Consider the following 23,332-nt stretch of genomic DNA (forward strand, 5'->3'; position numbering starts at 1 on the left):
TCCTGCTGGACCTGTCAAAATCCCTCAGTGTCCCAAGGAGGAGTCACTCTCTAGCTGTCCACCCAGCTCCCCAGTGGGCCTGGGGTGCACAGACAGATGGCTGACGCCAGTACCCCACTCTGCACAGGGCAGTCACCAGCCTGCACGTGTTTGGCTGTAACCACCTCCTGTTTCCCAGAGGGCCCCCCCGCATCAAACACATGTCCAGTCTAAAGGGCAGAAACCCCACTCTCTATGAAATCAGGGAGAGTGTTATAGGGGAAACACACCAGATGATGTCGCTTATACATGGAATCTAAAATATGACGCCAATGAACGTATTCATGAAACAGGAACAGACTCACAGACATAGAGAACAGACTTGTGGTTGCTGAGGGGGTGGGGGAGGGATGAGTGGGAGGCCGGGGTTAGCAGATGCAGACTGTTATCTATAGGATGGACAAACAGCAATGTCTTACTGTATAGCACAGAGAACTGTATTCAACATCCTATAATAAACCATAACAGAAAAGGATATTTTTAAAAAAGAATGTACATATATATATGTTTAACCGAATCACTTTGCTTCTGCTGCTAAGTCACTTTAGTCTTGTCCGACTCTGTGCAACCCCATAGATGGCAGCCCACTAGGCTCTCCCGTCCCTGGGATTCTCCAGGCAAGAACACTGGAGTGGGTTGCCATTTCCTTCTCCAATGCATGAAAGTGAAAAGTGTAAGTGAAGTCGCTCAGTCGTGCCTGACTTCGCAACCCCATGGCCTGCAGCCTACCAGGCTCCTCCGTCCATGGGATCTTCCAGGCAAGAGTGCTGGAGTGGGGTGCCATTGCCTTCTTTGAATCACTTTGCTATTCAGCAGTAATTAAGAAGACACTGTAGATCAACTATACTTCAATTTTTAAAAAGATGTAGGTGTTTTGGCATTTGAGGGCTTCTTTGTCAATGTGGATTTCTCAGGGAACTACTTAAGAGACTTAAATTTAAAAGAGGGCCCCCCTGCACCTTTTTTTTTTTTTTTTTTAAATAAAAAGCTATAGCACTCAGCACCTTTTAAACTCCTGGAATCACCTTGAACATTCTTTGGATCACCTTCAAGTTCAACCTGTAACAAGCTCAAGATCAGTGACCTTGGTGAACTGATTCCATGCGTGTCGTCACAGGTCTCAAACGAGGGAAGAGGACAGATTGTGTTCTTGGACTCTGGCATAAGGTGTTTAAGATAAGGTCTGCTCTTCATCCCCTAAACTGCTCTGCATCTGAAGCCACAGGCTAATAATTTCTAGTTTCTCAAAGGAAGGGGTCGAAGGAAGGGAAGGAGGGAGGGAGATACTAACGAAATGGCCTCTTCCCGGTTCTCCCCCCAGGAAAAGCAGTGCCCAAACTGGGAATCCGCAAATTCGTGTAAGCCACCAGTCGCAGCCACGCTGAAATAACCCCATACATTCTTGCTGCTGCGGAAATTCAATTCTTGGACCGTTCCGGAGCTCGGCTTAAACCCCTGGAGCCCAGACAGAAGAAGCAAACAGAAGAAATTATTACTCCAGATCTACTTTCATCAGAATTAAATCCTAGGAGAACCCAAGAGCCCCTCCCACACCCAAGAGCTTGGTGTGATCAATAAAACATTGATACTTGTCATGAGCAGTGCAAGTATATCCATGTGAGCACGCCAAGGCGTGGGATTTTTATTCTTAAAAAAAAAGTTGAAAGATAACAACCAAGTTGGGGACCGGTAATCACTTGATGAGGCTGAGTGATGGTACCTACTGATTTTATATGCTTGCCGTTGTCGATCAGAAAATGTTTAAATATAAGAGGAGAGGGATTTCCAACTCTAGACTATGAAAAGTCTGGCAGATACAGAAATCCAGTGTTAGCCCTAGTTGATGCTAACACACACCAAAGTTCCCTTTGTGTGAATGACCCGTCCCCTTCTGAGTATAATTCTGGTAAAAGGGGAAAGGTGGGTTTGATGTTCCGGCCGGGATTGCCTGTGATAAAGGCATTCATTTTGGCAGACATGCTTGGAGGCCAGAGATGCAAAGTTTCGGGTGCTGGGTTTTTTCTATACATGGCCCTCCATCCTGTGACTAAGCCATCAACCCCTAAAAGCCTCCCATTCTGCCTGCCCACCACTGGAATTGACTGTTCGCTCTCAGCCAAAGATCCCCAGCTAATACAGTCACCACAGGAGAGGGGATAAAACTTCTCTCATCCCAAGTTTCTTGAATGAAGTCATTAAATAACTAAATCGTGGTAGATTATGGTGGTTATGTGACAACTGTTAGTATACACATAAACTGTGACAGATGCCAGCTGCTTGGTACTTTAAGGCACAAGTAAGAACAAGTCACAGAGGGACTCCTTAGACCAGGGGTCCCCAACCACTGGGATCTAATGCCTGATGATGTGAGGTGGAGCTGATGTAATAATAATAATAGAAAGAAAACGCATAATAAATGCCATGTGCTTGAGTCACTCGCAAACCATCCCCGCCCCCCACCCTGGTCCACGGGAAAACTGTCTTCCACGAAACCAGTCTCTGGTACCAAAAGTGGGGACTGCTGTCTTAGACTGTATGTTGTAGTCAAAAGTTCACAGGGCCACAAATCCAAGGATCTGTGCTCTAAACACAGCTGCCTGTCCCAAAGATGGACATATGTGACCTTTGTAGTGCACCACTGGGACTTGGCCCTGGGCTCAGCAGGTCCTAGGCGTGAGGCGGGTCGCCCCAGCCTCTGGAGCTGTGATATAGGGTGACAATGCCCAGAGGCGAGGCTGTCCTCTGACACACCAGGCACCTTTCATCCCTTCCCTTCCCGCATATCAATTTCCTCGTCTGTAAACTGCAAGGCCTGGGCGTCTCCTCCAGGCTAAGGTTCCGGGTCTGCCCCAAGCTGGGAGGTTGGAGGTGGTGGAAACGCAGGCCCCCCACCACCACCCCGGACTTGCCTCATCTGGGTTTTCGCTGGTGATTCTGGCTGCAATGACGTGGCCTCGGGGAATGGGAGGGTTGCTAGGGGTCTCAAAAGAAATGGGCGTCACCCCCCACGGGGACTCTCCGTACAGAAGCCGGATATCCTTCAGCCGGTGCAGCGGCACACCCATGGCAATCTGAAATCAAGAAGTCCATCCCGTGAGAGGGTCAGTCCTCAAACACAGAGCCCAGAGCCAGAGGTGATGCAGGAAGCGGTGCAGTGAATGATTTGGAATATACTGAGCTCCTCCTGGGTCCACAAGACGGTGCAACACGGAGACGCAAGGAGAGAAAAAGACAGCTTGCCTCTGCCCCCACGGAGCCGTGTCCTTGGGCAAAGAAGCAACAGTCACAACACATAATGAGCATCAGATAAAAGCTACAGACTCTTAGGAGGTGGGAAGGGAGGGGAAACAGCGTCCAGATGCAGAGCTAAAGAAAGTTTTGTGAAGGACGCAGGGAAAGCTGATCTGGAGGAATGAGGAAGGAGCAGACAACAGAGGACACCAGCTGAGCCAAAGGATCACACTGAGTCTACTGGGTCTTAGGATGTGACCCACTCAAAGGGACCTGTGTCATATCCCGCCAAAGTGTGTGAGTAACTCCCAGAAGGAAGAAATGACCAGGCCAGTCCAAGTGGAGGGAGGTCTGACCTAAGCAGGATAGGAGACCCCCACCCCCAGCTCTAGGCAGAAGCCACCGCAGGGCTCAGAGCCCGTCTCCTTGCCTGCAGCTGGGCAGCAGGCAGGTTGACATCCGCGATCATTTCCGTGCAGGGATGTTCCACCTGCAGGCGGGGATTCAGCTCCAAGAAGTGGAAGCTGCCATCCTGGCTGTAAAGGTACTCGACAGTCCCCGCGCTCACGTAGCCCACCGTCTTGGCCAGGCGCACGGCACACTGCAGACAAGATGGGGAAGGAGGGGGTGCCGGTGGTTTTCTCCGGGGGGAAAACATCCCAGTTCCCTGACCGAATGCAGGCTGAGGACCTGCAGTGTGTAAATGACCTTAGGGCCTCAGAGATCATAGCCCAGTAAACCTGCGTGAGGCTGAATTCATCTCCTCCCTCCACCCCCTGCCCCTTCATCTCTTCCTGGACACCCACTCCACTTTGGCAACTTGGGCGTTGAGAGCTCTTGCTGGCGCTGAGCTGAGATGCCTCCCCCACCCAAGTTCCCCAGAGCCCACCTGCTCCATGAACTCGAACACTGCTGGCGTGGCAATGGTGGCCGGCGCCTCCTCTATGATCTTCTGGTGCCTCCGCTGGATGGAACAGTCGCGCCCGAACAGGGACACTGCGTTCCCGTACTGGTCGGCGAGGATCTGGACCTCCAGGTGCCGGGCGCGCTGGGCCAGCTTCATGAGGAAGACTGGGGAGCCAGGGGTCTCGCTCTGCACCTGGGTGGGGGACGGCAGGGTGGCAGGTTCTTCCCTGGGGAAGCAGGGCTGGAGCAGGAAGCTCTCCAAGGAGAGCGCGCAATAATGGCAGGGACGCCCATGGTCCTGTCGATCTTTTAGTTTTACCTCTTCTCAAAGATATAACATTCTCAAATTCAAAGATGATCAAAAATACATAATGTAGAAGGCGGAGTAAAAATAAGGATTCACATGGAGTTATTTGTAAGACAATTAAAAAAAAAAGCAGATTGCAGTAACACATGGGAGGATCCTACTTCTGTGAAAAATAATAAAACAGAATTATGGAGACTTCCCTGTGGTCCAGGGGTTAAGGATCTGCCTGCCCATGCAGGCAGGGGACGCAGGTTCGATCCCTGGTCTGGGACGATCCCACACGCCTCGGGACAACTAAGCCTGGGCACCACAACCACCGACCCGCATGCTCTAGAGCCTGTGCTCCGCGACAAGGAAAGCCACTGCAGTGAGGATGCTCGCTGCAGCTAGAGAAAGCCAGCGCGCAGCAACCAAGACTCAGCACCGTCAGAAATAGACAAAGTAACTAAAAAGCAAACAAAAAAATCTAGAACTATATGAAGGTCTATGCAAAAGTATATACTACAGGAAAAGTACTGGAAAGAAACCCAGTGGCTAACAGGAGTTATGCTGGTTTTTTTTTTTCTTTTCCAGATTCTTTTCCCTTATAGGTTATTACATAATACTGAGTATAGTTCCCTGGGCTACACAGTAGATGCTTGTTGGTTATCTATGTTAAATGCAGTAGTGTGCATATTTTATTCCCAGTCTCCTAATGTATTCCTTCCCCCATCCCCCAGGCAAAATGGTTTAAAAGTAGAAAACCAGCTACAAATAAGTAAATACATGATTTGCTCCAACGATAAAACTGATCATCTACAAACATTAAAAATACTGAAACCGCTTAACTGTACAAAATATTCCATCTCTCGATAGACAAACAGTCACAGATAGATATTCTCACAAACAAGTATCTGAAATCCTTTACAGACACGCTGGTTCATAGAACCAAACATCTAAGCAAACAGTGTACAGATCAACCCAAGCCTTGGACTTTTTCAAGTAAAGATGCATACATTCGCTTTGCAACACAACACAGCGATACTTCAGCTCCCCCAGGTGTCCTCTTGGTTGTGACACAATAACATTAGTGGAAAGAATCTGGTGGCCACCGACCGAAGAAGCACAATTTCCAAAGACACAGGGAAAAACATGCGGCGCGAGGAGCTCACTTGTCTGAACAGGATGGGGAAGTCCTCAGCAGTCTCCGCCTTCCGGATTCCTTTCCCTCCACCGCCTTCAGAAGCTTTGATCATCAAGGGAAAACCAATTTTTTCTGCTGCCTGAGGGCAATGGACAAACAGACTTCTTTAGAGGTTTAGACAGTTTCTGCTGCTACCAGGCTTATGAGAAGGTTCTGGCTCCTGGCCCCCCCACACCCCTCCAAGGATCTGCATTTACCTCCAAGCCTTCATCTACATCTTTCACGCAACCATTGTTGTAGACGGACTCTGGGATGCTGATCCTTTGCCCCTCCTGTAGAGTGTGTTCCGCCCACTCCACCGTCAGACCTGCAGGGTCACAGAGGAAACAGAATCCTCCCCAAAACAGCCTGGACACGACACGGAAATACAGTGCCTCTTCCCAGCACAGCGGCTCTAGACCTGGCCTCTGGGCCAACAGAATTCAGACACAGTCCTTCAGTTTCCCACCGTGCATTTTCATTTCCTTAAGGACCAACTCGACCCCGAATGGGAAACCAAGCTTAAGACAATTCAGGCTGAGTCTACCAAGAACAGCCATGTTGATCTGAATTTTTTATTTTTTTATTTTTTTTATTTATTTTTTTTTTTAAATATTTATTTGTTTGTGCTGGGCCTTAGTTGTGGCATATGGGAGCTAGTTCCCTGACCAGGAATCGAACCCAGGCCCCCTGCATTGGGAGCTCAGAGTCTTAGCCACTGGACCACCAGGGAAGTTCCCTGATCTGAATTTTTAAAAAAAAAAAACCGACTCTATCTTATGGAGTCATTTGTAATGTCAATCACTACTTTCTAAAATCCTATGAAGATTTCAAAAACAAACAACAACAAACAAAACAAAACAAACTTTTCACTCCAAATTTAAAATTCAATCTTTATAGGAAAAAATCAAATTGTTTATAAACTCTTGAAATGTTTTCTGTTTTTTAACTTATTCTAAGAATTCCACTTTTAGGAATTTACCCTAAAGAAATTATTAAAATGTACATAGAGAGTTAGCTACAGGATTGTCAAGGCTTTAAATATTTTCATATTTAGAAAAAAATTAATTGGAAACAACCAAAAGTATAACTACAGAGGACTGTTAGTAAATTAAGGTACATCTGTATAATATAATCCTATGCAGGCACCTGAAGTGTTGTGAAGTGTATTTATTGACATAGACAGACTAGTGAGAAAAAAAAACACATCACAAACTATTAACTATAAGAGCTCCGGCTTTTAAACGGATGTGCCTAGAAAAAAGGCTGGAATAAAAAAACAAATGATCAAAACCAGGTCATTGGATTATAAACAATTTCTATTTCTTTTTCTTACACTTTTCCTATTTTCTAAGATGTCTACAAAGATATCATACCACTTTCTTGATAATTTAAAATTTTTTTTTATCTTTGTTTTTATGCAATTTTATTTTTTATGTATTTCTTTGCCTGAATGAAAGAATTAAAGAAGCATACACCTGTCACCCCTTGTGCTCTCAAGATGGGGCCCAGGCGTCCTCCCCAAGTGAAGTTCAGGGCCCCTTACCACTTCCGTTCCAGGGCAGCGTTGGGATCTGCAGAGTCTGGGCCACGATGGTGGAGGCGATCTTGTCTCCTAGTGCCCACATTGCCTCGCTCGGAGGGCCTGAGGGGTGGGGCAAGGGGGAAGGCAGACTCAGGCCCTCAAAACTGGGGGCTGATTAGGTACACAAAAGAAAAGTCCCCAAGTCACAGCCTTAAAGGACTGAACATCAAGATGGGGAAGAAAAAAGATCTATTAGTCTGCTACTTCGTCAGTCAACTTTCAATACATGTGGACTGTAAACATGATTTATAGCTTAAGCTAAGTGGCCTATACAAAGTTCACCAGCAAAAAACTAGACCAAGGGGAGCAAGCCAGCATCTCAAAACACTAGACTATGGGTTAGCAAACTTTTTCTATAATGAGCCATAGGCAGTACATAAATGAGCCATAGGCAATACATAAATGAATGGGCAGGGCCGTGTTTCAATAAAACTTTATTTACAAAAGCAGGCAGCAGGCTGGATTTGGCCTGTAGGCTGTAGTTGGCTGGCACCAGGGCTGGACCATCAACTTCCAGAACTAAAAATGAGAGATAATGAGAGTCCCATGTGACAGCCAATGAGAGGCCATGGAAAAGAACACATCAGTGAGCACAGGTCACCAGGCAGACCCTCAGGTGAATATCAGGTACTGACTTAGCACCAAGCTGCTGTATATACAAGTCTGTGTTGTGGGCCCAGAGGTTAAGGAGCAGCAACAGGGATTTACTGAGAATGGTAGATGACTCCAATTTACACACAAGGATGACAGACAACCTAACTGAGTAAAGTTTACAAATCATACATCTGAATTATGAAACAAACAGATGCCATGAACAATAAGTATCATTTTACCTAATAAGTAGCAGAGATGAGGGGTTCTGGTCTGAGGGGGTGAGGGCATTCCAAAGGCCTAAGAACAGCCCAAGCAAAGGTGTAGCCTAAAGATTTCCAACCTGAGTTAGAAATCTGAACATGGCTGTTATCTCAGTACCAACAGGAACACCAGCAGAGGGTTCTGCTTGCCCCAGCATCATTCTGCTGTGGTAACCATGGTAACAGCTATTTCCCTAGGCTGGCCAACCTCTCCATGTGACCTCCCACTGCTGGACTCAGTTGCTCCTGACCATGAACGTGTGATGTGGGAACATCAAACAGGCCCCCTCCTTCCAGGGCTGTATTAGCGAGAATTCCATCAAGACCCCCATTCCCACATATCTGATGGAGGCACACTCTACCTAGGAAAGCAATCTCGTGCTTGCGCAGGAGCTCCGGAAGTTTGGGGTTTTCAGAAGCATGGCCCCAACCAGCCCACACCGCCTGCAAACACACAGAGGCATGAATAGAGGTCTTTCTTCAAGAATCCGCCCCCCATCACACCCCAAAAGCTCCTTGCTGGGTCCTACCAGCCCTGGCTTTCAGAGTCTCCTAGGACCAGCTCCTCCATCCCTTCCGAACTGTGGAACCAGGTTGCTCCAGAGTTCAGGGCATCGTCCCCGTCACAGGCAGACGGGGACACCCCGTGTGACTCACCTGCACGGGGATCCTCTTGGCGATGTCTACAATCAGCTCCACGTTGGCGTAATTGTTGTTGTTGGGCCCTCCTGGGACAGGGACATACTGATCTGCCATCTTGATATACTCTGGAATTAAATGAGAGGAGATCAGAAGGACTGACAGACCCAAGTCGAGGACAGGACCCAGCGACGCACGGCCACTGAAAGGATAACCGTGACGACTCTAGGATCACAGTGGAGGAACGTATATGATAGTTGGAAGAAAGAACTGAGTTTGACTTTAATTGTGTGAAAATATATGTGTGTCTGGTCATGGCCTGGAAGGCAACAAAAAAGAAGGAAGCAAGCTATCAATATAGTTGGATTAGAAGTGGGTTTTAAAACATCATATATATTTTTAATTTTTGGCAGTGCCATGTGGCTTGTGGGATCTCAGTTCCCTGACCAGGGATTGAACCCATGCCAGGGCAGTGAAAGACTGGAATCCTAATCACTAGGCCGCCAGGGACTCCCTAAAAATTCTTGGGTATCTTAATAGTGTTTTGCCACTAAACAATACAATGTTTGCTTTTAACCATGGTTTAAAAAAAAAGCCACATAACAAAATTTACCATCGTAATCACTTTTTAAGTACATAGCTCAAATACTGTCAAGTATATTCACACTGTTGTGAAACGGATCTCCGGAACTTTCTCATCTCATGCAACTCAAACTCGATACCCATGAAGTGACCCCTCCCCATCCCGCTGCCCAGCGCCCCTGGCACCCACCCTTCTGCCTTCTGTCTCTATGAATCTGACTGCTCAGGACCTCATGTAAGTGGAAACATCCAGTATTTGTCTTTCTGTGACTGGCTTATTTCACTGAGCGTAATGCCCTCAAGGTTCACCTGTATTATGTGCCTAGTCACTCAGTTGTGTCCAACTCTTTGCAACCCGATGGCCATGGACTGCAGCCCACTAGGCTCCTCTGTCCGTGGGATTCTCCAGGCAAGAATACTTGGAGTGGGTTGCCGCGCCCTCCTCCAAGGGGATCTTCCCTATCCAGGGAGCAAACCCAGGTCTCCCTCATTGCAGGTGGGTATTTTACCATTTCAGCTACCAGGGAAGCCCCACCTGTGTTATAACATGATGATTTCCTTCCTTTTCATTGCTGAATACAATACAATGCTTTGATTTTAATATACTCATGCTCTTCAAACACAGAAATCCTACTTCTAAGAACATGTTCTAAAAAAACATTCATCAACGAGGCCAAAGACATGTAAAAGGGTGTTTGCGGGGCAGTGTGTTTTTATTTTTTGCCTGTGGAACTTCCCTGGCCAGGGACTGAACCCAGGCCCCCACACTGGAAGCACAGTCTTAACCACTGGACCACTGGGGAAGTCCCTCCTCACAGGGCAGTGTTTTGAACTGTGCAAAGTAGATTCAATCAAAAGTCAGGAGTTAGTACATCTGTACTATGACATTCTCTAAGACCCTGAGAAGGAACTGTCGAATGTTATGTGCAGACTTGGAAAAAGAACTCGAGAGCAGTGCTTCCTTCTGGCCTGCTGGCCTCTGATGCTGACCCAACGCAGTGTGTTGGTGACGGGAGAAGTTCCAGAGATTACAAATCAAGGCGTCAGGCCATGACCCACTCCTTGCTGAATTTTATTTTCATGTTGGAGAAGATAAACAAGAAAACAAGCAGGGTAACCACAGGCTGTGGGCAGTGCCAGGGCTCTGACAGGGATGGCCAGGAGAGCTATAACATTCAAATTGTGCGTGGGGGAGTGGAGGCCTGCTGTGCAAAGAGCTTCCGGAAAGCACTGTCAGCAAACGGTCCAGAACTTTCCAAGCCTCTGCAACAGAAAAGAGCGAGGCCAACACTGATGAGGCCAGTGGGACAGGGACCCAGGGATGGAGGCTGAGAGGCAGGAGATGGGAGTTTGGGAGGCCAGCAGGGGCCAAGTCATGTGAGGCCTTAACTGGCCTTGGTGAGGTTCTCAAATTTTAGCCTGAGTGTGAGGAGTGACCCCACAGCATCAGGCTGTGGACTCAGCCCACAGTTCCAATCCCCAGGTCCCTGGGCAACTGAGTCACACCTTTGTGCCTCAATTATCTCATCTGTAAAATGGGGCTAACGAGCAAACCTGTCCTCACTGTAGTAAATAAAACGGAGACTCCATCAGTGCAGAGCAGAGCCCAGGACCTTCACTATGGGGAGGTTCGGGGGTGAGGGAGCTGGTGCTGGACACGGAGTGGGGGGCGGGGCATGCTGATGGAAACTGAGTTGTGTTTTAAAAGATCTGTTTGGTTGCTGTGTGCAGAATCTATAAAGGGACACAATTGTTTAGGGGAAAAATCAAACTGCTGCTGCTGCTAAGTCACTTCAGTCATCTCCAACTCTACAACCCCATAGATGGCAGCCCACCAGGCTCCCCCGTCCCTGGGATTCGCCAGGCAAGAACACTGGAGTGGGTTGCCATTTCCTTCTCCAATCCATGAAAGTGAAAAGTGAAAGTGAAGTCGCTCAGTCATGTCCAACTCCTAGCGACCCCATGGACTATAGAAAAATCAAACTGCCCAATAGTTATTAACAGAATGATCTATGCTGATAGACATGGAGCGATAAATAAGTAGAAAAATGAAGGAACGATTGAAAAAACAGCACATACCCGTGCAAGAAAAAAGCATCTGGAGGGAAAGATGCCAAGCTACTGTAACATGGATGTTCCTCAAAGGTGAGATTTCCACTTTGCATGTTAACCATTTGCATTTTTATCAGGCTTATGGGTCACTCTTGTTAGCAGCAGACATTTTAATTAAATAGAGAAGATTGGGAAATAAATATGGAATTGGGAGAGGTACCCTGCAATGCTTTCTGGGGTACAGGATGGACTTGGCCCAGGCTGAGTGGAGGAGGTGAGGATGGGGCGAGGCAGAGAGGGAGGGAGTCAGGGCTGCAGTACCTGCGTTGGCCTTGAGGTCCTCTGGCGTTACCATGACTACAAACCGGATGGCCCGCTCATTTCGGAACATCTCATAGGCCCACCTGCGGATGGAGCGCATGCATTTCACAGCGGCAATACCGTTGTTCGCGATGAGCACCTGGACAGAAGAAAAGGGCAGGGGGCCTGTGCTGGAGGCTATGTGCTACCCCAGGGTTCCTCTCATCTCTGAGAGCCTCCGAGGGTACCTCCTGCTCCTGCAAGTGCTCACCAACGGGCGGGCCTTTCTCTGCAGCCTGAGGCAGGTTGGCCTGTTCCACCCCACCCCGAGTGCCGAGACCCCACCTGTACCTTCTCGATGACCAGATGCCCCCCAAAGCGTGTGACGAACTCAGCAGGGGAAGCCACGGTGAAGTCTCTGTGCAGGTCCACTTTCTTCTGTTCTCGGCCCCTTCTTGCCAGGTGGAGCCCCGACATGCTGGGCCTGCAAGGGAACAGGACAGACCCGTGAGCAAGCAGGTTGGGGACACGCAGGCCCCTAGGAAATTCATTTCCACAGAGAAGCCAAACTCCATCAGACTCCTGCAGCTTTGCAGTCCCTCTCTGCGGACCCTGAAACACTTTACGAGGAGACTTCAAGAGGTTAGATCACAAAAGAAGCAGAAGAGACCCGGTGATCTGTCCTAAGCTGTATTTTCAGCTTTTCATCTTCAATTCACTCTTTTTATAAATTCTCACAATTTAGGAACTCAAATAATACCAAAAAAAACCCCAACTTACAACAGGGTACAAGTGTAAGATCAGAGAAGCACACATTCTAATACTTTATATTTGTGAAGCAGTTTGTACCTTTCGTGTGCTTTTCTGTACTTGTATATCAAGCTTAAAAAAAAAAAAAACTGAGAACAATAAAGAAATGCATAACAACAAAATAGAAGGTCCTTGTCCCATTGCCCCTCTAGAACCCCACTCCAGAGGAAATCACGTTTGACTCAGGCATTTACACATCTCTGTGCTTCTGAACGATGTGTGTACGTTATCTTGTGAATCATCCATTAAGACATCATCCATCTATGAGCTTGTTATCTTGGCAGACATAGAATTACTGCTCTTAAGCAGCCACCCTATCCCCTTTCCCCAACCTCGTAATACAGGTTTCCTGCGATTTGGTAAATTTATGGTGTTTTATGGGTCTGGGATCATTATTCACAGGTGAGGGTTTGTGGCATATCAGATGTCCCTTTCTTTTTGCTTTTTTTTCCCTGGAGTTAATGACTTTTTTTTTTAGCTTGGTTTTCCTTGCATCTTCATCTCACTCCTCAGCCTCCTAGGACATGTAATGGCACCCCACTCCAGCACTCTTGCCTGGAAAATCCCATGGACAGAGGAGCCTCATGGGCTGCCGTCTATGGGGTCGCACAGAGTCGGACATGACTGAAGTGACTTAGCAGCAGCAGCAGCAGCAGCAGGACATGTAAGACAATCAGTTCCACTGCTTTTTCACTGGCCACATCCCTCCTAAAAGCCCCAACACTGCTTTCATCTGGACAGAGTCCACTAAACCCCTGTACAACCATCAGCTGGGACTTCCCTTTACTGACATCCTTCGGCTTCCCTGTGCCTTTCCTGGGGTTTTACCCCCGAATTCAGGGCACCACGTGGCTCCCTCTCTTTTGATAGACCCTTCGTCTTCCCAGGGCATATCCTACAGTAGTTTCGTCCAGTTAAAAAGATGACAAACGGCAGGACACACGACAGTGATGCCCCAACATGCCTGTCTTGGTCCCGGCTGTATAGGCTTCTTTTGTTGCTCTCACCCCAGAGGCCTTCTTTGGTTCTCTTAGATCCCTTTGCTTTTTTGTCCTCCATGTCTTGCTCTTCTTTGATCTACTCTCTTGGTTCAATGGAAGACATCCTTCAGTAGCTTTCTAAGAAAATGTGTTCGGGGGAGCACATGCTTTGTGGCCTTGCGTGTTCTAAAAGTGTCTTCCTTCTGCCCTCACACCGGACTCAGTCATTTAGCTGTGCATGGAATCCTAGGAGGGAAAGCCTTCTCCTTAAGAATTTTGGAAGCCTCCAGCCATTGTTGTTGTGGCTTTCAAGAATGCTAGAACCAGAGCTATGCTGATCCTTGGTCCTTTTGTAGGTGACCTGTTTTTTCCTATCCAGAAGCTTATAGCTTCTTCTCTTTTCGCCAGTATCCTATAAATTTAGGGAACAATTTTAGGAATATGCTGAGGTATGTGTCTACTTCCATCAGTAACACTGGGAAGCTGTCAGGTTCCTTCACTCTAGAAACTGAAATCTGGAGATTTATCTGCAAATTTTCCATCACTTTCCTGACAAAGGTTCGAGTAGTCAAAGCTACTGGTTTTTCCAGTAGTCATGTACAGATGTGAGAGTTGGACTATAAAGAATGCTGAGCACTGAAGAATTGATGCTTTCGAACTATGGTGCTGGAGAAGACTCTTGAGAGTGAGTCCCTTGGACAGCAAGGAGATCAAACCAGTCAATCCTAAAGGATATCAACCCTGAATATTCATTGGAAGGGCTGATGATGAAGCTGAAGCTCCAATACTTTGACCACCTGATGTGAAGAGCCAACTCATTGGAAAAGACCCTGAACCTGGGAAAAATTTGAGGACAGGAAGAGAAGGGGACAACAGAGGATAAGATGGTTGGATGGCATCACCCATTCAATGGACATGAGTTAGAGCAAACTCTGGGAGATAGTGAAGGACAGGGAGGCCTGGCATGCTGCAGTCAATGGGGTCGAAAAGAGCTGCACATAACTCAGTGACTGAACAACAACAAAATCTCCTTAGTGACTTAACTGCCTCTTTTTTCTTCACTTTCTCCTATTATCTGGATGTTGAAATTCCTGAATTGGCCCACAAGTTTATATATTTTTCCCTCTCTTATTACTCTTTTCTTATTCCTTCTGGGCTATTCCCTCAGCCTTAGCTCCTAACTGTTCTAATAGCATGCTTTTAATGTCCAAGAGCATGGTTTGGGGCTGCAAATGTCCCCTTTCCTATGCACCCTGTTCCTATGTGTGCGGCACCCTCCCTGCCCCTGATGAGGGTATTTACCATAGCTTTTCCAAGTTCTCTTCTCCTGATGTGGTTTCTGTATCTCCCATGTTTCCTGTGTCCCTTTTGGTTGGGTGTTTGTGGTTTGCCTTCCATCTTCGAAACTGTACTTGAATGTATGATAAGCCTTGGTTGCTCTCTCAGGACCAAGAGCAGGAACCAGAGAGTTGATGAAAAGTACTGGGCATGTGGTGAAGTCACTGAACCCTAAGCTCAATGCAGAGTGATTGGGAGGGAGGGCTGTGTGTTGGGGAATTCCAAGTATTTTTCAAGTCATCCTTGCTGACTGGTCCAGTTCCTCCAGCAAGGACAAGTCTGTGGGGCTTCTGTTGTTCAGTCACCAAGTCGTGTCCTACTCTTTGTGACCCCACGAACTGCAGCAAACCAGGCTTCCCTGTCCTTCACTATCTCCCAGAGTTTGCTCAAACTCATGTCCATTGAGTCAGCAATGCCATACAACCATCTCATCCTCTGTAGTCCCCTTCTCCTCTTGCCCTTGATCTTTCCCAGCATTGGGGTCTTTTCTAATGAATCAGCTGTTTGCATCAGGTGGCCAAAGTACTGGAGCTTCAGCGTCAGTCTTTGCAATGAATATTGAGGGTTGATTTCCTTTAGGATTGACTGGTTGGATCTCCTTGCAGTCTAAGGGACTCTCAAGAATCTTCTCCAGCACCACAGTTCGAAAGCATCAATTCTTTGGTGCTCAGCCTTCTGCCTGGAATTAAAGGTTGGCCAGGCGCTGGGACAGGTCTGGAGGACAGGACAGCTTTCAGGATTCAGCAGTGACACAGCACCCATCCTCTGGTGTGGGAAGCAGGCCCCACATGCTCCAACGCTCATCAGTGTCCAGTCCAAAGACCCTCTACTCCCCACCCTCCAGAGACCAAACCACCTGTGTGCAACCGGGGTGGGAGTGGACAGCCCCCAGCCACGTGGGCAGATGGGAGACCTGGGGTTCTGTCACCTTGTCCTCCTCACGTTGGGGTCCCCAGACGCAGAAGCACACGATGCTGCTGATCCCGGTGCCTTCGGGACACAGGCTCTCAGCTTCTCTCTCTGCTCCTTATGGCTCAGACCTCTTGGTTCCGTTAACCAGAGACTGCTTGTTCTTCTGCTTTCCAGTTTCCAAAATGTCACTGCTAACTCCTGCTTCTGTTCTGCTGGGGCCTGATGGGTTTCCAGCTCTTTAAGAAAAAGCTTGGAATTCCCTGGTGGTCCAGTGGTGAAGAATCCACCTGCTAGCGGCTGGGACGCAGGGTTGATCCCTGGTCCAGAAGGATCCCACATGCTGCGGAGCAACTAAGCTTGGGACACAACTACTAAGCCTGCGCTCTAGAGCCCAGGAGTCGAAACTACTGAGCCCACGTCCTGCAACTGCCGAGGCCCCAGCACCCTAGAGTCGGCGCTCCCCAACGAGACAAGCCACCGCTGCGAAAAGCTTGCTCACCGCATCTAGAGAGCAGCCTCCACTGACCGCAACTCAGAAAGCACACACGCAGCAATAAAGGCACAGTGCAGCCAAACGAAACAAACAAAACTTAAAAGAAAAAGCTCCTGTCATTTGGTGAGGTTTAAACAGGTGCGGAATCAGGCGTTCTGTCCACTCTCTCTCATCCCACCAATGGGCTATTCAAGCAGGGAGACAGCTACCTGCCAGGGATTAAGTTAGAGGTTTGCCACCGAGGGATGTGTCCAATAACTGTGTCACCAGGAATCTTGGGAGGGCAGGGCTGAGTGGGTCTGAGGGGCCAAAAAGTTTTGGTGAAGAACTGACAGGTCCTAAGGAACACCGCCAGCAGGCCACTGGCAACAGCAAAGTTGTAGGCCAATAAGACGCTGGGGGAAAGAGATCCCATTTTACAGATAGGCAAACTGAGGCCCAGCCAGGCAATCACCCAGCAAGTAAACAGGACTGGGGCTCTTGCCATCACATCAGAAAGTGCTGGGTGTGGGCATTTCCTGCTACACAGTCTTTGCATCCAGGATAGTTCCCCATGGGGAAAGCCTTCTAGAAACCTGCAGTCTGTCCCCCCTCACCCTCTCCAGGCTCTGCCTATCAGAAATGAAAAAACGGACTTCCAGGCCAGGGAACAAAACCAGAAATGAATGACAGAAACCCATCGTGAGGGCATGAGGCGACACCAGAAGAGGACTTGTATTTTTCAGTGAAGACTTTCTTAGTTCAACTGGGCTTCTGCACGCTGCCTGAAAGAACAAACAAATGGACAAGGGATTTCCGGCCCTTGAGCTGGCAGCCTTCCTGCCTCCCATAAACTGCAACCAGCTTCTCTTCTAAAACCTCCTGGGACTGAAGTGCTAAAATGAAATGGGACTTGGAAAAGGACTCTGGAGGTCAATATCATCTTGCAAATGTGGACAGGGCTTTCATCAGAATTACATCCCGTGAACCAGCAAGCAGTTCAGCGTGTTTTGTTTCACTGAACAACAGCCTGTTTTTATTTCTTTAAAACAGTGGTCCCCAACCTTTTGGCACCAGGGGCCAGTTTTGTGGAAGATCATTTTGCCACAGACAGGGCAGCGGGGGAGATGGTTTCAGGATTCCTCGAGCACATGACATGTATTAGGCATCTTATTTCTATTATTGTTACATCAGCTCCACCTCAGATCATCGGGCAGTAGATCCCAGAGGCTGGGGACCCCTGCTTTAGAAAACAGGCAGATTTGGCCTCAGTGCCGTCATTTGCAGACCCCTCATGTAGGAAAACAGACACCAAAACGGGCAGTTTTCTCACAGTGGTTGAACAACGGGTTTTTCCTGTTTTCTTCTTTTTGCCTACATTCGTTAAATTTTCCATCACACTATTATTTTCAGTAAGAAGAGAAAGCTATTAACATTGTAACAGGGATGCTGAAAGCCATGGTCGTTTTGGTTTCCACTGGCACTCAGTAGCCTCCACTGTAAAGTGAGGATAACAACACGTGCCTCACTGGATTGTGAGGATTAAACAAGCTAGTATGTTTTCCAGTGGTCATATGTGGATGTGAGAGTTGGACCCAAAAGAAAGCTGAGCGCTGAAGAATTGATGCTTTTGAACTGTGGTGTTGGAGAAGACTCTTGAGAGTCCCTTGGACTGCAAGGAGATCCAACCAGTCCATCCTAAAGGAGATCAGCCCTGGATAGTCGATGGAAGGATGGATGCCGAAGCTCTGATACTTTGGCCACCTGATGCAAAGAACTGACTCATTGGGAAAGACCCTGATGGAGGGAAAGTTGAAGGCAGGAGGAGAAGGGGACGACAGAGGATGAGATGGTTGGATGGCATCACCGACTCGATGGACGTGGGTTTGAGCAAGCTCTGGGTGTTGGCGATGGACAGGGAAGCCTGGCGTGCTGCAGTCCATGGGGTCGCAAAGACTCGGACATGACTGAGTGACTGGAATGAACTGAACTGATAGAAAGTAAAAGCCAGCACTGGGTGCACGGAAAACTTTATTATTTCAGTGCAGTGATGCCAAGAGATCAGGGGCTACTGATCTCCCCATCTAACCAAGAATAGCATCAGGCTGCTCCTCTGCCCAGGGCCTCCTCCCCAACCACCCCCTCTCCCCACTGGTCTCCCCAACTGGCTAGCTTGATCCTCTGGCTTCAGAAAATCTGAGACATCCCATTTTTATACACACAATCTTAAAACTCAGCGATTTGACCTAAAGTGCAACAAAGAAAATCTCAACCGCTAGAAAAACACCTTTTTGTGGCCTGGGGAAAACCATTCATGGCTGCCATTTTGATTTCAAAACTGGGGACACAGCCCCTCCATCAGGCGGGCCCCAAACCCATCACAGCGAAGTAGGTGGGTGAACACAGGGCTGCTGCTGCAGCTTTGCTTCGGGGCCAGCCTCAGAGCCGGTGGCTATTTTTAATCTGTTTCTGACGAAGCTGGAGGCCAATCAACATTAGCTCTGGGGGGCTGACCTTTGGCCGGCATTTGTTCCAAGACAAGTGTGGGGGCTGAAATACTCCACGGTGACTTTGGAAATGGCTTCAGGTGCAGTCAACTATGCAAGAGAGCTGTCAGCAAAACACCAAACACCGTCAGCTGCCCAGGCATGAGAACAGGCAGGGCTGCATGGGGAAGGAAGGAATAAACATCCTCAAGTGTCGCCATAGACTGGGCCCAGAGGGTGCCTCCCTGAATCCCCAGCCTTACACAGGGGAGGCCATCATCTCCGCACAATGAAGAAACCGAGGCTCAGAGAGGCCCACGGACCTCAAGTCACACAGCTGGCAGGTGGCAGAGCTGGGCTTCCAGTCCGACTCTCCCTGACCCCCGGAAGCTAATTTCAAGGCAGAAAGCCATCTGAGATCAGTGGAAGTAACTATATGGTCTGGACTTAGAAAAATAAGCACTCCCATCTGAGACACAATTTTGAAGGCCAGGGTTCTCAACTGGGTGCGACCTTGCTCCCCTGGGGACACACAGCGATGCCTGCAGACATTTTTGGGTGTCACAATGTGGAATGTGCTCCTGGCATCTAGTGGATAAAGCCAAGGATGCTTCTCAACATCTTGCAAAGCCCCCCATGAAGACTCTCATTCGGTCACTAAGTTGTGTCCAACCCTTTGTGATCCCATGAACTGCAGCATGCCAGGCTTCCCTGTCCTTCACCATCTCCCAGAGTTCATTCAAACTCATGTCCATTGAGTCAGCGATGCCATCCAACCATCTCATCCTCTACCGTCCCCTTCTCCTCTTGCCCTCAATCTTTTACAGCATCAAGGTCTTTTCCAATGAGTCAGCTCTTTGCATCAGGTGGCCAAAGTACTGGAGCTTCAGCTTCGGCATCAGTTCTTCCAATGAACATTCAGGGTTGACTTCCTTTAGGATTGACTGGTTTGATCTCCTTGCTGTCCAAGGGATTCTCAAGAGGCTTCTCCAGCACCACAGTTTGAAAGCATCAATTATTCGGGGTTCAGACTTCTTTATAGTCTAACTCACATCTGTACGTGACTACTGGAAAAACCACAGCTTTGACTAGATGGACTGTTGTCAGCAAAGTGATGGCTTTGCTTTTTAATACGCTGTCTAGGTTTGTCTCAGCTTTCCTTCCAACCAGATTTCTTTTAAGTTCGTGACTGCAGTCACCACCTGCAGGGCCCCAAATGTCAACAGTGCCACTGCTGAGACATCCCAGCAGATTAGAGCGGTCCTTCCAGGCTTTGAATCAGAATCTACTACTTATGACCTGGGGAGTCAGGGGAAAGTTGTTTCCACACTTTGTGCTTTGGCTCCTGATAAGAAACGCAAACATTCAAAATCCTAATGGGGGACTTCCCTGGTAGTCCAGAGGTTAAGAATTTGCCTTCAGATGCAGGGGATGGTGTGATCCCTGGCTGAAGAACTAACACCCCATATGTCATGGGGCAACCAGAGGTCCCGCTCACTCTAGAGCCCATATGCCACAACTAGAGAACCTGGCCCTCTACGATGAGAAGCCCGAGCTCGGCAGTAAGAGCTCATGTATCAAAACTAAAGAGAAGCCTGTGCACATGCCACAACAAAGACCCAGCACAGCCCATCCCCAAAAAACTGATGCCCGGTCTACTAATCAATCAGCATCTCTAGGGGTGGAGGGATTGACGGGGGACTCAGGCATCTACAGTTTTCAAAAGCCCCCCCAGGAAATCCTAATGTGCACGACGCAGGAGTGAGACCCACCAACAATCAACAGGTCAACATGGGCAGCTGGCCGTGGTGCTGAGCCGGATTCCCTTAGCAGTGATGTCACCATGGGGTATCGTGGGACTCACTGAAGACCAGATTCTTCTGCCTCCTGACCCTCAACTTTATCTCATTCTATTCCACTCAAGACTCCTCTTGAGCAGCTCTTCTCCAACCACTCTGACCCACATTCATTCATCTGTTCTCTGAACTCTAGTCCTGTTTGCACACCAAAGGATGCTGGCTGGCATTTGGGACCTTGCCTTCCTGCTAGTTCTGGCTCCTCAGTAGATCATCTAGGCCTTCAGGACAGGATTACAAACACCTCACAACTCCCCAGGAATCTTTTGCAACCGAATCCTGTCATCACTGTTATCAGCTATGCAAATGTCTGTGCTGACTCAGGACAGCACTCAAGACCCCAAGTTCTTGCATAAGAAGTCTGGAAAGTCCAGTTAGGATCAGCCTCAGGGACAGATGAGGAAACCAAGGTTCAGACGGTGGATGACACTTGCTAAAGGTTACACAGCTCAGTGGCAGAGTGGGGCTGTCTATCTTCATCTTTTTAGCGACTCTAAGCTAAGAGAGGATCCATGCAGTGACCCAAGAAAGCACCTTCATAGTGGCTCATAGATGGTAAAGTGTCTGCCTGCAATGCAGGAGACCCAGGTTCAATCTCTGGGTTGGGAAGATCCCCTGGAGAAGGAAATGGCAAACCACTCCAGTACCCTTGCCTGGAAAATCCCATGGAGAGAGGAGCCTGGTAAGCTACACCCCATGGGGTCGCAAAGAGTCAGACACAACTGAGCGACCTGACTTTCACTTTTCACTTTCATTATTATATACACTGTGATCGCATGGTCTTCTGAACTTGCCAGGACAACTCCAATTTTTTGCAAGTTCACTCCTTTGGATTAAAGTATTTGTGAAAGCTATTCTTTTGGGTTAAGGTGTGGTTGGATGGCATTATCGACTCAATGGACATGAGTCTGAGCGAAGTCCAGGAGATAGTGAAGGACAGGGAAGCCTGGCACACTGCAATCCATGGGGTTGCAAGGAGTCAGATATGACTTAGCGATTAAACAACAATAAACAACAAAAGTTATAGGTTAAGGACTTCCCTGGTGGTACAGAGGTTAAGACTCCACCCTCCCGATGCAGGGGGCCCAGGTTCAACCCCTGGTCGGGGAACTAGATCCTGCATGCTGCAACTAAGAGCCTGCATGCTGCAATGAAAACCCAATGCAGCGAGAAAAACGAAAAGAGTTACAGGCTAAAGTTTTTGTGGTAATAGGGAAAAAAAAATATATCCTCTCCAGACTACCTGTTACTCTAGGATTTGAGTGTTTTGGCTGGACAGGTTAGATTAGGGCTCCAAATGTGGAAGAAATGTAACTCCCATACTCCCCAAAAAACTTAGTGTACAAGAATGACCGTGACCCAAATCTGGGAGCCCTGCCCTTCTGCGGGCCCTCTGCTCAGACACACTCTGAGCCCTTCAAGTCTCTCTGAAGGCTCTGACAGTCTGCTCTGCGGAAGGACCAAAAAACTGGAGGGTCAGCCTCCCTCCTGGAGGAGTGGCCGCACGTCTGGGACACGGCTCTTGCTCTCTCTGAAGCCCACAGCTGAGAAATCATCAACCACTGAGGTCCTTCTGGCTCTAGGAGTCCTTACTTTCCTGGTGTGCTCACCAGCCATAGTCACTAGCTGCCAGCCGAGTCCTTTAGTCTTCTGACTAGTCCAACATGAGGAAGGGCTGACATTTAGAGTCTGTTCACGCACATCAAGCATTCGAACATGGCTGCCCATGGACAGCCCTTTGCGCAACAGCCTGAGTGTGAATCCTGGTTATTCTCTCACCAGCCCCGACAGCCTCAGTTTCCTCATCTGTAAAATGGGGGTGACAGCACCCACTGAGTGTCCCATGGTGGTGATGCAGACCTGGCATGAGCTCACACATACAGAGTGTTCAGTCTGGCATCCTGAAAGCACCCCATAGAGGAAGCACTTAATTACTGTTGCCCCAGGGGGCCGTGATTTTGAATTACTAAGAAAACACCTGCTTCCCCCACTAGATCAAGAGTTCCCAGAAGGCAGAGCTCAGGTTTCCCAAACATTTCTGGGTCCCTTCCCGTTTCCAGATGCAGACCTTACACTCGGGAGATATTCAAGGAATGTTTATGGGCCAGATGGATATATCCTGGGAAGAGAACAAGTGATAGAGACTTAGCTATGAAGCTGTCTTTTGCTCTGTTGGTTATAATATGAAAAAGGGAGAAGGAGCCCAAATATCCATTCTTTGTAGGAGATTATACATTTTAAAGTGTATCCATTTAAAGGAACACAATGGATCCCTTCTGCATGTTGCAGAACAAGGGTCGGCAAATGTTTTCTGTCCAGGACTGGATAGTAAATACTTTAGGTTTTAGAGTCTAGACAGTCTCTATTCCACTACTAAACTCTGCCCTTGAAGCACAAAAACAGCTATATATGTTCCAATAAAACCTTATTTGTAGACACTGAAATCTGAACTTCATGTAATTTTCACAACTCACCAAATAGTATTCTTCTTTTGATTTGTTTCAGCCATTCAAAAGTTATAAACTATTCTTGGGACTTCCCTGGTGGTCCAGTGGCTAAGACTCCACGCTCCCATTGCAGGGGCCCAGGTTCGATCTCTGGTCATGGAACTAGATCCTATATGCTACAGCTAAAACATCTCATGTGCTTCAACTAAGACCCAGTGTAGATAGATAAATAGAGAAGGAAAGAAAGGTAAAAACTATCCTCTGCTCACAGGGTACACAAAAACAAACTGTGGGCCACAGCCTGCTGAGCCTGGCTGTAGAATACTTATCAAAGAATGAGACATAAAATGAAAATGTGAGTTATGGTATAGTAT

General features: G+C 48.1%; 1 protein-coding gene across 12 annotated transcripts in view; it reads right to left on the reverse strand.

Annotated features, from left to right (window-relative positions):
* Positions 1-23,332, reverse strand: part of ACACB (acetyl-CoA carboxylase beta) — a 130,502-nt gene that overhangs the window by 60,205 nt on the left and 46,965 nt on the right. For 10 of the 12 annotated variants that reach the window (XM_086348418.1, XM_086348417.1, XM_086348412.1 and 7 more), the window contains 11 exons: positions 12,009-12,141; positions 11,679-11,817; positions 8,742-8,851; positions 8,447-8,528; positions 7,192-7,290; positions 5,864-5,973; positions 5,635-5,745; positions 4,160-4,369; positions 3,701-3,871; positions 2,949-3,110; positions 1,331-1,494 (listed from right to left, as the gene is read on the reverse strand). In XM_086348418.1, the coding sequence (XP_086204544.1) occupies positions 1,331-1,494; positions 2,949-3,110; positions 3,701-3,871; positions 4,160-4,369; positions 5,635-5,745; positions 5,864-5,973; positions 7,192-7,290; positions 8,447-8,528; positions 8,742-8,851; positions 11,679-11,817; positions 12,009-12,141 (1,491 nt within the window). Of the gene's footprint in view, positions 1-1,330; positions 1,495-2,948; positions 3,111-3,700; positions 3,872-4,159; positions 4,370-5,634; positions 5,746-5,863; positions 5,974-7,191; positions 7,291-8,446; positions 8,529-8,741; positions 8,852-11,678; positions 11,818-12,008; positions 12,142-23,332 lie in introns of those variants that run through there. The other 2 variants (XM_086348430.1, XM_086348426.1) reach the window with 1 other exon arrangement.

This window comes from Bos grunniens, chromosome 17 (genome assembly GCF_055505025.1).
Source record: "Bos grunniens cultivar Pamir isolate PY7600 chromosome 17, Bosgru_T2T1.0, whole genome shotgun sequence".
Classification (NCBI taxonomy): domain Eukaryota; kingdom Metazoa; phylum Chordata; class Mammalia; order Artiodactyla; family Bovidae; genus Bos; species Bos grunniens.